This window comes from Zosterops lateralis (genome assembly GCF_965231275.1).
Source record: "Zosterops lateralis genome assembly, chromosome: 16".
NCBI classification, from domain to species: domain Eukaryota; kingdom Metazoa; phylum Chordata; class Aves; order Passeriformes; family Zosteropidae; genus Zosterops; species Zosterops lateralis.
Genome location: NC_139776.1, coordinates 9824212 through 9839149, shown reverse-complemented (window position 1 = coordinate 9839149; position 14938 = coordinate 9824212). Strand labels below are relative to the sequence as shown.

General features: G+C 51.2%; 2 protein-coding genes across 4 annotated transcripts in view; one reads left to right on the top strand and one right to left on the bottom strand.

Moving 5' to 3' along the window:
- Window positions 1-8937, top strand: part of PLCG1 (phospholipase C gamma 1) — a gene marked incomplete at its 5' end in the record, with an annotated part of 42354 nt that extends 33417 nt beyond the window's left edge. The window contains 12 exons of one of the 2 annotated variants that reach the window (XM_083873419.1): window positions 163-266; window positions 513-609; window positions 713-782; window positions 1013-1170; window positions 1685-1781; window positions 2223-2447; window positions 3262-3410; window positions 5138-5252; window positions 5438-5599; window positions 6089-6177; window positions 6794-6978; window positions 7298-8937. In XM_083873419.1, the coding sequence (XP_083729545.1) occupies window positions 163-266; window positions 513-609; window positions 713-782; window positions 1013-1170; window positions 1685-1781; window positions 2223-2447; window positions 3262-3410; window positions 5138-5252; window positions 5438-5599; window positions 6089-6177; window positions 6794-6978; window positions 7298-7340 (1494 nt within the window). In that variant the 3' untranslated portion in view covers window positions 7341-8937. Of the gene's footprint in view, window positions 1-162; window positions 267-512; window positions 610-709; window positions 783-1012; window positions 1171-1684; window positions 1782-2222; window positions 2448-3261; window positions 3411-5137; window positions 5253-5437; window positions 5600-6088; window positions 6178-6793; window positions 6979-7297 lie in introns of both variants that reach the window. The other variant, XM_083873418.1, reaches the window with a different exon arrangement.
- A 1293-nt stretch (window positions 8938-10230) lies between these two features.
- The window catches only part of ZHX3 (zinc fingers and homeoboxes 3), a 28303-nt gene continuing 23595 nt past the window's right edge, over window positions 10231-14938 (bottom strand). For both annotated transcript variants that reach the window (XM_083873420.1, XM_083873421.1), the window contains one exon: window positions 10231-13998. In XM_083873420.1, the coding sequence (XP_083729546.1) occupies window positions 13988-13998 (11 nt within the window). In that variant the 3' untranslated portion in view covers window positions 10231-13987. The remainder of the gene's footprint in view (window positions 13999-14938) is intronic.

Genomic DNA, 14938 nt, shown 5'->3' with positions numbered 1-14938 from the left:
GCAGCCTCTGGCAGCAGGGCTGGAAGCTGCCTGCCTGCTCATGATGTGCCTCACAGCCCCCCAACAAACACATCTGTGGTGGGCAGTGATCTTTCATCCTGTGGGCTCATTGTCCACGTGTCCATTCCCTGCCCAGCCTCATGGGACCCCTCCTCATTGCAGTGTGCAGTCAAAGCCCTGTTTGACTACAAGGCACAGAGGGAGGACGAGCTCACCTTCACCAAAAATGCCATCATCCAGAATGTGGAGAAACAGGAAGGAGGCTGGTGAGTTGGTCCTGAGCCTCCCTTTTCCTTAGGGGATATGGTTAAACCTTGCTGTCACTATCCACACAAAGATGTGTCCACTCTAGGAGTGGGTCTGTCTGGGGCTTACCCATGAACTGCACAGTTCCAAAGCCTCACAAACCCTAAAAGCAGATGATAGAGGAGCTGCCTGCTCTCCTCACTCACACTCAGAATACTCTGGTATCCCATGGTGGGTGATGACATTGCCCCTTCCCTCCCTTCCAGGTGGAGAGGAGATTATGGTGGCAAAAAGCAGCTGTGGTTCCCTTCCAACTATGTAGAGGAAATCACTAGTCCCACTAGCCTGGAGCCAGAGCGGGAGGTGAGTATGGCCATGAGTGCAGTGAGGAAGGTTTGTGACCCCTGAGCTTGGCTGCTCTGCCCACTGTTCCCAGCACCATTCTGCTGTGCTTCCTTCCCAGCAGCAGCTGGATGAGAACAGCCCCCTGGGAGACCTGCTCGGAGGCGTCCTGGACGTGCCCTCCTGCCAGATCGGTGAGTGCCAGGGAGGGAGCATTGCAAAGGCCCCTGGAGGCTTCTCAGCACCTCACTCATTGCTTCCCGGGCTCCATCTGTTGCCTCCAGTGGCCAGACATGGGAGTTCCCTGTGGCTGTAGAGTGCCAGTGTAGCCATGAATCCCTGTGCCTGTCTTCTCCTCTCCTCCCTGTGAAGGGCTTGGCTCAGCACCCGCTGTGACCTTGCCCTGTGCTCCTGTCACACACAGCCATCCGCCCCGAGGGGAAGAACAACCGCCTCTTCGTCTTCTCCATCAGCATGTCCTCTGTGTCACGCCTGTCCCTGGACGTGGCCGCCGACACCCACGAGGACCTGCTGGACTGGGTGAAGAAGATCCGGGAGGCAGCTCAGACAGCTGATGCCAGGGTGAGCCTGTGACAGGCAAGGAGGCGTCTCCTGGACAAGTGCTGGGTTCTCCAGGAGCCGAGGAGCAGGTGGAGGCTGGTGGGAGACAGAGAGGTGACAGCCTGAGATGGCTGGCACAGCAGTTACAGAGATGGTAAAGCCAGAGCAATCTTGGACAACGTGGCAAGGGGTGGTGGCCACACGGATTGAGAGGTTCAGGCTGGATATTTGGGAAGATTGGACAATTGGGTGGGTGTTGCAGCCTCAGGATGTCAGGGATCTCCATTTGTGGAGGGTGGTAAGGCCACAGATGCCCTGTGCTGGTACCAGTGCCAGTCCTGCTCTGGGCAGGATGTAGGACCTACCCAGGCCCTACCTATGTGATGTCCCCCACACAGACCTGGCAGATCTGCTGGTGGTCCCCAGTGTGGGCAGTGGTGTCACACCAAGCAGTGAGGGCCAGTTTATGGTTGGGTCATTCATCACCACTGCTCCTGACACCTGGCCTGACATCTCTCTCACCATCTCTTGGCAGCTCTCTGAAGGGAAGATGATGGAGAGGAGAAAGAAGATTGCCCTGGAGCTTTCAGAACTGGTGGTCTATTGCCGACCTGTGCCCTTTGATGAAGAGAGTGAGCATCTTCTGAGCTGGTGGCCATCACTGTGGCATTACAGACCCTGTGGTGTGCCCCTCTGCTGAGATCTTTGGCTACATCTCAGCAGAGGCTAGGTGTCCAAGGTGTCCAAGTCACCAGTTTACCTTAGAGCTCTGGGTAGCTCCAGAGGGTAGAAGTTCCCTTCCCTATCCCTCTGTTGCTGGGCTCTGCCAGCACCCAGAGCAGCTGCTGAGGGAGTGGGGTTGGGGAGCATTATGCCTTGTCAGTGGGAGCTGTGTTGGTGCTCTCAATCATTGGTGTTGGACACCTGACAAACACCCACGGGGGCAGAGCAGGGCCTGCACAGCCCTGCTGGCTGCTCCAGGGGTGAGAGGATGGTGTTAGGAAGGAGTTGGGGTGGTTAAGTGTCAGCAAAGGGAGCGTGCTGCTGGCTCACACGGTGCTGTCCCCTCCCAGAGATTGGCACAGAGAGGGCCTGTTACCGAGACATGTCCTCCTTCCCTGAGACCAAGGCAGAAAAGTACGTCAACAAGATCAAGGGCAAGAAGTTCCTGCAGTACAACCGCCTGCAGCTCTCCCGCATCTACCCCAAGGGCCAGCGCCTCGACTCCTCCAACTACGACCCCCTGCCCATGTGGATCTGTGGCAGCCAGCTGGTGGCACTCAACTTCCAGACCCCAGGTGAGGGCAGAGGGCAGGGAGGGTGGGCTGGCTCCTGGAGTGCCCTGTGCCTCCTCCCAGCCACCTGCTGAGCCCCTGCTGCTGGAACATGGGGCTGGGAGGGGCTCTGGCTCTTGGAAGGGCTCTGCAGACTCAGGTTAATATGCTCCAGAGGGCTGGATTGAGCCAAGGAGCTGGACTGAGGCTGGGGATTGTGCCATGAGAACAAGATGAAATGCAGAGGAGGCAGGGAGTTCTCCCAGGTCCCTGGTGACAAGCAGGACAAGGCAGGGAAGGTGCCAAAGGGGATGGTGCAGCCCCAGGCTTGGGACACCAGCTGGCTGCATGGGCTGAGTCCAGCTGGCTGCTCTTCTTGCCTTTCCCCAGCTTCCATTCCTGCTCCTGCCGTGCAGTCCAGCCTTCCTTTCCCTGGCCTTTGCCAAACCCTGCTGTGAGCCTGCTCAGCTCACCGACACACCAGCAAACGACCTGCCTCTTTTTTCCTGCTGGATTTTTCATTCCTTCTGTGAATTCAAGCATCTCACGGGGGTTTGGCAAACACTACAGTCAGCACAAGGAAAGCTGACAAAAGCAGGAGGAAAAGAGGGAGGTGACCCATGGAGCACAGGGTAGTTGGGCAGATCTTGATGAGAGAGTCACCTCATGGCCCTGACACGTGCACAGGCTGCAGTGGGGACACATTGCTCAGGATTGCCAAGGGGTGAGCCAGGTCCTCTTGCCGAGGGCTTCCTGTGAAGCTTCAATGATGGGGCAATGATTCAGCTTGTGAAAAGTGTCTCCTTCATCTCCTGTATCTCCTGCCTGTGCTCTCCAGACAAGCCCATGCAAATGAATCAGGCCTTGTTCATGTCCAGTGGCCAGTGTGGGTACGTCCTGCAGCCAACCAACATGAGGGATGACATCTTTGACCCCTTTGACAAGAGCACCTTGCGGGGTACAGAACCACTCTCCATCTCCATTGAGGTCAGTACCTCCTACTGTTGTGGGGGAATGCAAGGTCAGACCCAGTGGTTATACCAGATTTGGGGTGAGAGAATGTTTTTTCTGGGCTCCTGGCTCTGCCTGCAGCTGCTCCTCAGCAAACCCCCTCAGCCCCTGTCCTGCAGCACAGACTGGGAGAGTCCTCACTGAGGAGGGGCACTGATGGGTGCTGCTGAGGGTGCCTGGAGAGGAGCAGCAGGAGCATCCCTGGATGGTCCCCCCAGGACTGCTCCTGTCCAGGTCCCAGTGCCAGCAGGTGGCATCGACGAGCCGCAGAGGTGGCGTCCCTGTCCCCAGAGCCTGGCGGGGACTGCATCCACAGGCTAACAGCACAAGGGCTGTGCTATGGCCCCTCTTGGGAAGATGCTCGAGGTGAAACTTTTCAGGCCATTTCTGTGTTGTGCTGCTGGTGGTGATAAGAGGAGAAGGGCTGCGGGTGGGGGGTGCCAGAGGATGGGCTGATGTTTGACAAGTTTTTTTTGCTTCCCTGATGGTGGAACTGAGGCTGGATTGTTCTGTGTCAGCTCTCAGAGCTGCACAGCAGTGGTTCTGCAGGGACATGGAACAGCTCGGCAGGCAAAGCTCTTGGGGGCTGTGCCAAACCAGCTGACTCTCATCTTTGGACCAGTGGGGTTCAGTAATCTGTACAAGCATTATTCCCTGTGATCTCAGAACCAAGCTGTGGGTCAACAGTCTCCTTCACCAGTCCCCTCAGCTCATGTAGACCTTGGGGAGGATGCAGTAGAGATTCTGCCTTTTGGTGCTCACAGGTTTCCTCTGCAGCCACCTCTGTTTCAGAGTGATCCCACCTAAAAAGCCACAGCCCTTCTCCTTGAGGATACCCCATCATGTACCCTCTGCACCACTGACCCCATGTCTCCCTAAAAATTCCCTGTCCCATCTGTTTTCCAAGCTCTTCCTGCACCTCAGGATACAGCTGCCACCACCAAGTGTCAAGAGTCATTGTGCCATAGCCAGTCACTGTCGCCTTTAAGAGACAGGCTCAGACTCTCATTCTCTGGCCAAACTGCCTGCTGTCCCCACCAAAGCCAGCTTTCATGGATGGAGAAGCCATCTCGAGCCCAGCATGACTCAAAGCACATGATCCAGTGTTGGCAGCAGGTCCTTCCCCTGCAGCAGCAGCGTGCCGACAGCACACTGGAGCGACATATGGCCACGGGCAAGAGGGAGCTGTGATTGCTTTCTCCTGTGAGGAAGCAGGTTGTCATTTGAGTGGAGCACAGACTGTGCTGCAGACACGAGGCAGAGCAGTGGGGAGAGCAGCTCCTTTTCCTCCTCTCACCAAGGCAGGAGGGCCGAGAAGTTTCAGCAAAGATGAGGGGGTCCAGTGTAGTGCCCCGGCAGGGAGCAGTGCTCAGCTGGGAGCCCAGCTCCAGCTTGGCAAGCTGGGAGAGGGATGCTGTGGCCCAGGCCTGGCTGTGCTGGCAGCAAGCAGGGACCTGGAGCAGTTCAGCTGCTTTTTTTTATGGCTTACAAGTCAAACTGGGGATCAAGAACACTACAGCAGCTTCCAGGGGTGGGAGCTATTTCTCTCTGAAATGCCAGGCTGGGCTGGCTGTCAGTGCTGCTTCTCTCTCCAATTAGCAGAGCCAGGGTGATTTATTTGGGAAGAAAATGTCTTGAGATGCAAACACATTTTTTCCCTTTTGTTCCTGTCTCTTACCAAGTCTCTCCTGCTCTCTGCTCAGATCCTGGGGGCCCGGCACCTTCCCAAAAATGGAAGGGGAATCGTTTGTCCATTCGTGGAGGTGGAGGTGTCTGGTGCTGAGTACGACAACGCCAAGCAGAAAACAGAGATTGTGGGTGAGTAGGGGGGTGAAGGGAAGGGAGAGGGATGCACCAGCACTCCTGATCCTGGTGTGAGCTGTGGGCTCTGCAGCAAAGCCTAGCACTGAGCTGGGAGCTGCCCTCGTGCTGCCCCTGAGCTCAGCATCAGCCATGGGAGAACTCAATGAGGATGCCCGCTGACAGCTGTGTTTTGTGAGCAGCTGACAACGGCCTGAACCCTCTCTGGACCCCGAAGCAGTTCCACTTTCAGGTCAGCAACCCGGACTTTGCCTTCCTCCGCTTTGTGGTGTACGAGGAGGACATGTTCAGCGATGAGAACTTCCTGGCTCAGGCCACCTTCCTGGTGAAAGGCTTGAAGACAGGTGAAGAACTTGGGGCAGCAGGGAGGGGGAGTCATGGTGGGCCTCACCACTTCACACTGCTGAGTTTCATGGGAGGGTGTTGTTGGGCCCCAGGCTGGGTCAGTCCCTCCTGTCCCCATGGCAGGCTACATCCCAACTAGTTGAAGGCAGAACCATTTGATAACAGCTCTTGGGGCCACCTGCCACTTTGAGGGAAATTCGGGTGTTTGGAGAATCACAGAATCATAGACTGGTTTGGATTAGAAGGGGCCCTAAAGGTCATCTTGTTTCAGTCCCACTACCCTGGGCAGGGACACCTGCCACTATCCCAGCTTGCTCTGAGCCCCATCCAACCTGGCCTTGGACACTTCCAGGGATGGGCAGCCACAGCTTCTCTTGGCAGAAGAGTAAAAGGGTCTTGTGAGAGAAGGACCCCCTTGAGTCCTGTACTAGGGCACTGCCATTTCACCTCCTGTGCAGTGAGTGACACCAGGGCTGTCTCTGCCATAGGTTTCCGAGCTGTTCCCCTGAAGAACAACTACAGTGAGAACCTGGAGCTGGCTTCTCTGCTTGTCAAGATAGACATTTTCCCCTGCAAGGTGAGACTGGCTGCACACACAAGAAGGTGACAGTGCTGCAGAGCTGAGGAGCAGAGCCAGTGAGCCCAGCCTGGCTCTGCCCACTCTCCTGCTCCAGCTGAGGCGCTGAGGCTCAGTGGTGCCTGGCCTGAGTGCCTCTGGATGGCTGAATTCCCAGTGCTGCTCCATAGTGATGCCCAGCAGGAAAGCAAGCACTGGCTTTGCCTCCTGCAGCAGTCAGGGTGTTTCAGGCAGGGTCCTGCCTGCACTGTGTTTGACTTGCCTGGAAAGTCAAAAGCTGAGGAGGCGGATTTGTCACAGCCCCTGTCTGTGCTCCAGGGATAGTGCAGCTCAGGATCACGGAGCTGGCTGCCCTGGGGCTGTCCCCGTTGGCTTAAACGGAGGGCAGGGCTCCTTCTGAGACAGATGATTCTTTTATTTCTTCATTTAAAATGGTGCTGGTGGGAGCCAATGATGGCTGTTAGAACAGCTGCACATTGCAAACCCCAAGCCCCCATGAGCCCTGGACACCCTGCAGGGCAGCCAGGACCCTGCACCACACTTGCCCTTACTACAGGATGTACACTTAGAAATCACAAGCCCTTGACTACAGCATTTTTTTTCTTCGTCCAAGCAGGAAAATGGCGAAATAAACCTCTTCAGTGCTTCATCCCTACGGGAACGAGCAGGGGATAGCTCCAGCCAGCTGCTGGCAAGCAGAGGCAGAGAGGGGTCCTTTGAGTTGCGGTACCAGCAGCCTTTCGAGGATTTCCGTGTGTCCCCAGAGCAGCTCGCTGACCACTTCGAGAGCCGGGAGCGAAGGTGAGGCCAGTGCTCATTCAGCTCTTCCCCTGCAGCACAAGCTCCCCCCTGCATTTAGTCTGGCTGGAGGCAGATGAATGCAGCCTCCCCCTAACCCAAAGTGGAGCTGCAGCCTCGTTTGCTGGGTGCAAACCCTAAATTCGAGCTGCACATTGTGCCATTGCCTGTGGGAGTAGGGTGGGACACCACAGCTGGTGGCATTATCCCCAGGCACAGGGGATGTGGCTGAGCCCCTGCTTTCCTCTGAGGCCACCAGAGCATTGTCCTTGGCCATGCCAGGGTGAGGCTGAGTGTGTCCCCTGTGTGTCCCCCCTTGCAGGGTACTGCGGAGGACCCGGGTCAACGGGGACAACCGGCTGTAGCCCATCCCGGCGGGGAAAGCACCTCCAGTGCTTGTGAATCTCACAGCACGCTGTGAACTGGTTTCTATGGAAACGGCACTGCTATGGCCTACTTTCAGGCAGCTTTTCCAGTTTCTCTGCTGAAGTGTGTTCGAGTGGAGAACTAAAAAAAAAATAATAAAAATATTGGGAATAAACCCCACCCCTAACCAACCCCAAGCACCACCAACCTTCACCCCAAAGCCCTTAAGAAGTGTCGGTGCGGACAGGCTGCCAGAGGGGAGAGAACAAACTGACTGTAATCACAAGAAGAGACCTAAAAGAAATCCCCAGCCAGCCTCTGTGTCACTGCCTGTAATCCAGAGATGGTGTGCAGCTGCTGGAGCCTGTTTGCAGCCATCCCGTGCTGTGTCCATTCCCAGAGCTCCGGGCCAGGCATGACTGCAGTGACCACAGCAGCACCTCTGTCTGTCCTGGTGACACCAGATCTGACCTGTATAGCCACTGCCGAAGGGTCCAGTAGTGAAACTCTACATTTACAGGGCCACTCTAGCTTTAAACGACAATAAAAGTGTCAGTATTACGTGTGTGCTGGCTCAGGTGTCTGGTGGTCTGTGCCCTGCAGACAAGGGCAAAGCTGAGGGGCAGCTCTTCCTGAGGGGAGGTTGCACTGCTCCCTCCTTCCTCCTGGCTTTAGGGGAGGAAAAATAACGAGGAACAGCCCTGGGTTTTATGCTGTTCACTGAAAAAGGTAAAAAAATGTTATGTGCTCCAGCTGCCCATGTTGTCCTGAGGCAGCCTGGGGACAGAACTCTGGGATGAAGAAACAGCCCTAGGGCAGAGGAGTCTTGGGCTCAGGATCCTGCTGGGGCACTCACTTGTGGCCTTACCCCATGGAAAAGTTGTCATTCTTTTAAAATAAAAGAGGAGGTTGTGATGGAGCACTCTCAGCACAGCCATTCCTAGAGCAAACCCAGTGCAAGCACCAAGGGACTCACGTTTGTCTTTTACGCTCTTTATTTAGGAACAACCAAAAATGTCTGGTTTCATTTCAACAAACTGTACAAGCAAGCTCTTCCCCTCGCCCACCCTCACATCCACATATACAAAAGGAAGGGAAACTTGCCGTTCACTTCTCAGAAGTGGCATTGTTGCTACAGGGAGTTCTTGCCCTCAGTGGGTAAGAGAGCAGGTAAAGTCCATAGCACGTACAAGCTACCCTAGCCCTAATAATAGCTACAGCCCACAACCACAGGCAGCTTCTTTTTTTGTTTCCTCTTTAAAACCTTTACCAAAAGTAAAAACTATTTCCGGTTTCACACGATTGCCAAAGTGACCATTTAAAATTGTGGTCTTGGAAAAAAAACCAAAAACCAAAACAAAACAACAAAGTAACAACCCCCCTGGAACCCCCCACACCTCCCCGGTACAAAGACAGCTTTACACAGCAGAGCTCTCACCCTGCTCCCTCACTGCACTGGCCACCCTTATGAAAGGTCCCGTTGCAGCGACAGTTACGTTTTCCTTTGGATAAATCCAAGCAAAAATTCCAGGTCATTCAGCACCAGCATGATTTCTAAATAACAGTAATTAAAAAAAAAAAAAAAAAAAAAAGAGACCCCGTTAGGCTGACTTTGTGGTCTGCTGAGAAACAAAGTGATCAACACGCTGTTCCCAAAGTCTCTCTTTTAGTGCAATGTTAGTATGTGCAAGGGGAATCACAGCCACGTACCCATAACACCACCACGAGCCAGATGGGGCAGAGAGAAAGTGCAATTTTAGCTAGAAATTTTCTATGCCATGGATTCCTAGCCCAACCTTCACTAGCACCAGTAAGCAAGAATCCTCCTAACACCACCTTCCATCAGTAGAGGGAAAAAGGGGCTTTAATTGTGCCAGCAGAATATGCCAAATGTCAGCCAACAGAGCACTTGGGCCATAACAAGAAAACTCAAAATTAAAAAAAAAAAAAAAAAATTAAAAAAAATCACTGCTTACATAACAGAGCTCCCTTGCTCTGCTTTCTCTGCTTTAAAGTTTTGTGATGCCGATCCAACATTCCTGGCACACACCACTGCCAGTAAAACATACAGCAGAAACTAAATTTCCCAATTAACAGAACAGGGATAGCCTGCAAGTGCCTCATTCCCCTCCATGTGTTGTGTTGCCTAATCTTACCCTGCTGGTTTTGGGATCAGCTGAGAAGTGACACCAGAGACTTACAAGTGATCTGAATTACATCAGGACCTTGACTGATCTGAAGAGAGTGAGGCCAAAGTGATCTGGGCAACAGGGGGAAGAAGTCTACAAGCATTTTAAATACTGTCACCCTGATGGGAATGTGCAGCATCACATTCACTTTGTAATTTGTCCCCAAGTGCTGAAAATCATTGTCTCATTCTGATTCCCAATGAGCCAGCTTCTGATCAGGTTATATCTCTGTTATATCTGTAAGAGAGGGGCTGCAGGGAAAACAATACAACACTTCTGCAGGTGACTAAAATCTGTTGCTTTCCAATTAAAAAAATAAAATACCCAAAACCCTAAATGAAAAACCAGCCTAATACAGCTTCCTTCTGCTGAACTATCAGGGGACATGGAACAAAAATTAACCCAGCAGGTATCTTCCAGCTCCTGTGTGAGGTTAAGGACTAGTGTTTCTCTGCCAGCACCTACTGCTTTAGCTGGTGGCTTCTCCTGGTGACCAGCTCAAGAAGGGGACATGAAATCACACTAAGATCCTGCAAGCACCTGTGCCCATCCTTCCACCACACTGTAGGCCTGATGTGCAGTATCACAGCTCTCAGGAAAGTGGAGACAGGAGCCTGTAGATCACAGTTTGTTTAGTGTTCTGCTGAAAAACAAAACAAAACAAAACAAAACAAAACAAAACAAAACAAAAAAAAAAAAAAAAAAAAAAAAAAAAAAAAAAAAAAAAAAAAAAACACCAAAATTTCAAGGCTGCTAATTACAGAGTTGAAAAATAAGGTACCCAAATGAAACATGGAACAGTGTCTAGAAATCTCATGGCAGGGGCTGCTGACATCAATGAATAAAGAAACTCAGTTCCTTGCACCAGGAGAACCAGCAGCCCTTTTCATGAGCAAGCCAGAGCCAGCACAAATCAGGGTTTCGGGTTATTAAGCAATTGGATTGTGCCCTTAATCTAAGCAGCCTCGGAGACATAAGTAACAAGATTCACATGGATTAAAATTGATGGTTTCTGCTGTGCCTGCCAAGCCCAAGCTCAGGCATAGCGGATGGAGGTGGAGAATTTAATTTCCCTTCCTTACTGATGCTGGCTACATCACCTCGATCTTACAACCCTTTCAAGTCAAGATAGTCATCTTTGATTAGATGATGATAAATATTCACACACTATGAAGAACTGTGGTGACAGTTTTTCTTAACATCACAAGAGCTGCTGTTGGGACTGTCAAGCCACCTCTCAATTTTTCTTTTCAGTTTCAGATGCAAAGACTTTTCCAATGTCCTGCATCAAAACCCGAGTCTGTTTGGAGATGGCACCTGTTTCTCCTCCTCAGCAGAGAAACAGAAGACCACAGAGCTAAACCCTCAAAAATCTTCAGCTTATACTTTTATGGAGATTTCAAGTCAACTAAAAAAAGGCAGATAACAAGGAATGTAGGAGTTAGAAAGGGAACTCGATCATTTTTTGATTTTTTTGTCTCTAAATCTTACCCTCCCCACGCAAAGGCATTTGCCAGCCCCGTTGCCATGTCCGAGGGGAGTCTGCATGGAACCACTTCTTAAAATTCCTCTGACCCAAAAGAAAGAAAACTCCTGCTGTGCTTGTATGAATGCATGGAGACAAAGCTCAAAAACCTCAGCAGCTTCCAACCCTCAAGGCTGGTTTTTCTGTGTACACCGGGAAATTCTCCCTCTAGCTCACAAGACTTCTTTTCAATTTTTCTGGAAAACCGGCTAAATACAATCCAAGTGCAAAATATTTCAGCTAGTGCATCAAAACATGGTTTGAAGGGAACCAGTTCATACCATAGTCCTTAAGCATTCCTGTAGATGGAGTGGGGATCATTCTTCCAATCAGAGGCCCTTAAGTGTACACCAAAAATTCCACAGAAAATCACCTTGAATGGGCAAACTACACTTCCAACATATTTATATAGCAAGTAGTTAGTAAAAGTGTACATTTGTAATGTACATCTTAATGCAATAAAGAATCAATGGCATATTTGAACTGTATATATGTGTAGTTAAATAAACCTGCATGTACATAGACACTACAGAGTAAATTGACCTACCTGTATTTGTTCTCTGAAGGTGACACTGTACATACATCCATATTCTCAGGCTGCATGACCTCCAGATCTGCTTTCAGCTCTAGAACCACCCAGATTCTACCCCCCTCCCTGATATTTTGGGGTGCATAGGACTGCACCCATGAGGCTAAACCCCTGGGGCTGTCACCACAGGGCAGCTGTCCCTGGTCCCCAAAGAGAGCCATGGGATGCCCCCCCATCACCAGCCAAGGTGGGATGGCTGCTGGTCAAGCCTCCAGCTGTGTCATGACCATCAACAGTGCTCCCAAAGGCAAATTCAGGGAGCCTGGTGCCCCACAGGCTGCTCCAGGTCGGTGCCACAGCGTGGTGGGATGGTTGGTCAGGCTGTGGGATGCACAGTGTGAATTGCCATGGGATGGGGTGTCACCCCGTTCTCTGTGCGGTGCAGGTCACCTCTGTCTGCAGCAGGTGGTCACACGTGGCCATGGTCTCACACCGTGTGCCAGGGAAGCCCTGTGAGCTCAGGAACAAGCACCCAGCACATCCCACCAGGCGAGGGGAAGCCTCTGCCAGAGCACTGAGCAGCCACAGCCCCTTCCAGCAGCTGAGCAAGGCGGCCTCTCAAAGAGGGGGTGAAGAAAGAATTGCAAAAGCAAAAGCAATTAAAGGTAGAAATCAGACACCATCTTTGGAAGAGGTTCTGAGAGAGTTTTTTTGGTTTTAAACCAGATTTTTTGTAAATCTCTGGATCTGATCCTCTGGGGTTTGCTACCCACCCTCCTAATAAATATCATTTACCACCAACAATAAAGTCTCCCACATTAAAAAGCTCTCACTAAATAAAAACCTTCTACTGAAAAAGCTTGGCTGAGTTGGCTTGGCAAAAAATAAGCAGCTATGACTACTCTCCATAAATACATCAGCAGATAAACACCAAAAACTATTTAAGTTAAAGGACAATGTTGGCTCCAAAACAAACCAGGAATGAACCAGCCATGAATTAATTCAAACTAGAAATTTAAACACAGTTTCTAACCACTCAAAGTCAGTCAATTTCTGGAATAGCCTTCCAAGAGCAAAAGTGAAGGCAAAACATGGAACCAATTTGGAGTTGGGATTTGATTCGTTTGTGACAGAACGATCTGACACAGCATTTGGCTGGACTATTCAGCTCAAGAGTTTCCCTTCTAGACTTTGTTTTCTATTAGAAAAGAATATTTAAAGCAAAAATGTTCAAGCAGTTGCATCACACAGCAACCACCCAAGATAACACCCATTAAAACTGTACAGGTACCAGCCAGCAGGCAGGATAACTGGGAAATTTATTTTGTTTTTTTTGCCAGAACTATTGCACATGGCCTGGAGAAAAAAAAGGTAAAAAAAAAAAAAAAAAAAAAAAAAAAAAGAAAAATAAAAAGGACTGGATCAAACACTTGAAATCACCAGTGGTGCTGCAGGAGGATCTGCCATGTAGGGCTGCAAGAAGGAAACTTCCTGATGGCAGCAGAGCCGCTGCCTTGGAGACAACAATGACTTGAACCACTCACAGCCACGCTGTGACTCTCTGCATTTGTTCTCTGAAGAACAGGCTGTTCTCTCCAAACAATGAAAAGGATTCCAGGTCAGGATGCAAAAATTATTATGTGCTAGTTCTCAGAGATTAAAGAGAGACTTGGAGATTTAACAGCCCGTTACAGTCAGTCTCCAGGAGCACAGGGGAAAGTGTTCTAGCCAGCAAGGGAAAAATGACACTTAACTCCATCTCCTGGGCTGCCCAAGCCTGGGAACCTGCTGCTTATCAGAGTATGCAATGCTCACTCTAACCTCATCTAGAGGGATGAGACTCTCACTCAAATTCAAGACTAGCAGTTTTCTTCTCAAATCCCTTCCCTCTCATACTTGTGTGCCCACAAAGCTCTTCATTGCCAGGGCTTAAGGACCAGAAAAGGCAGAGAGGATATATGCAGTCATGCCAACCTTTAGAGAACAAACACCTTAATGGACAGATGAAAAAAAATAAGAAAACAGAAACAAGTACTATGCCATGATAGTCCATACCTAAGCAATGATCTTGTTTACACAACATCTGAGATTTGTTATGCTTGTATAGGCAGCTGTAGGCATCGGTATATGAATATGAAATCTGAAAGTCTGTCACTGGAAAGCAAACAGGAGCATCCTATTTCCTGGGTCCCCTGGGCTGGGCCACCGAGAGCTCAGCACCGAGTGCCCAGTTTGTGCAGGTGCTGTCTGGTGTGCTGTGCCCAAAGGTCTTGTGGATGGCAGTGCTTCATCACCACGCCCTGCTCCTCAGGCTTGCATCAGGCCGGCCCATGGGTTTTTCTTAAAGATCACAGATTTCTTCTCAAGGGTAAGAGTGGATCCTCCAGGGCTGGTGGTTTGAGTTCAGTCTGTTTCTGGAAAAGAACAGAGGTGTCAGAGATGCTCCTGGCCTTGCTCCAGGTGGAGTGCTGCGTGGAGAGGAGGGGATGCAGGAGTGCCTCAGGATAGGCAAGATCAGGAGCTTTGATAGAGTCAGCTGCAAAAAAGGGCTAGCAACATTCAGAGGGGCCAGGAAACCCAAAATCCTTCAGGGAGTGGAGTTGGCTTTGCATCCCCTAAGGAGAGATGCACCTTTGCTAAGCACCTCCTGCCTCTGTGCCACAAGGGCTGGCAGAAAGCCATGCTCAGAGGGCACTGGCAGGGGCACAGCCACCTCACCAGCACAAAAACTGGCCCCCCACCAGTCCCCAAAGTCACCATTCCCCTGCAAAGCACACAGAATGTGCAGCAAAGGTAGGAACCATCCAAAACCATGCTCCACCTTCTCCAAATTAAATGGGAAGGGAAGCAATGAATTTTGCTCGATTTTTATAATTATTTTTAAAGGCCTGCAGCCATGGCAGAGGTGTGTGGGAAGCTCCAAAGCAAGGCAGTGGGACTGGAGAAGATCTCAGCTGGCCAGCAAGGAGCTGTGTGCTTGGACCACCATGGGCCAGGGCCAGCACTCGGCCATCCCCATCTGGTGGGAACCCTACCAGGAAACAGCCCCCAGCTGCACTGCAGAAAAGCCCACAAAGGGCTTGGAAACACCTCTCCTCTCCACCACACACATGCACACACAGACACACGCCTTCCAAAAGTGAGTTCTGGAGACTCCATGTCCCCTCCTGCCTTTGCAGCCTCCACCTTCACCAGCTGAGCCTTTCTCCACACCAAACAAGGCTGTTCACATGTGGAAAGCAGGCAGTAGGAGAGGGAAAGGCAGGCAGGGGTGTGCCTGCTGCTGGAGGTCACGCAGAGACATGGAAGGAACCAGTGGAACAGGACAAGCAGCCAGGCCTCTTTCTTCCCAAA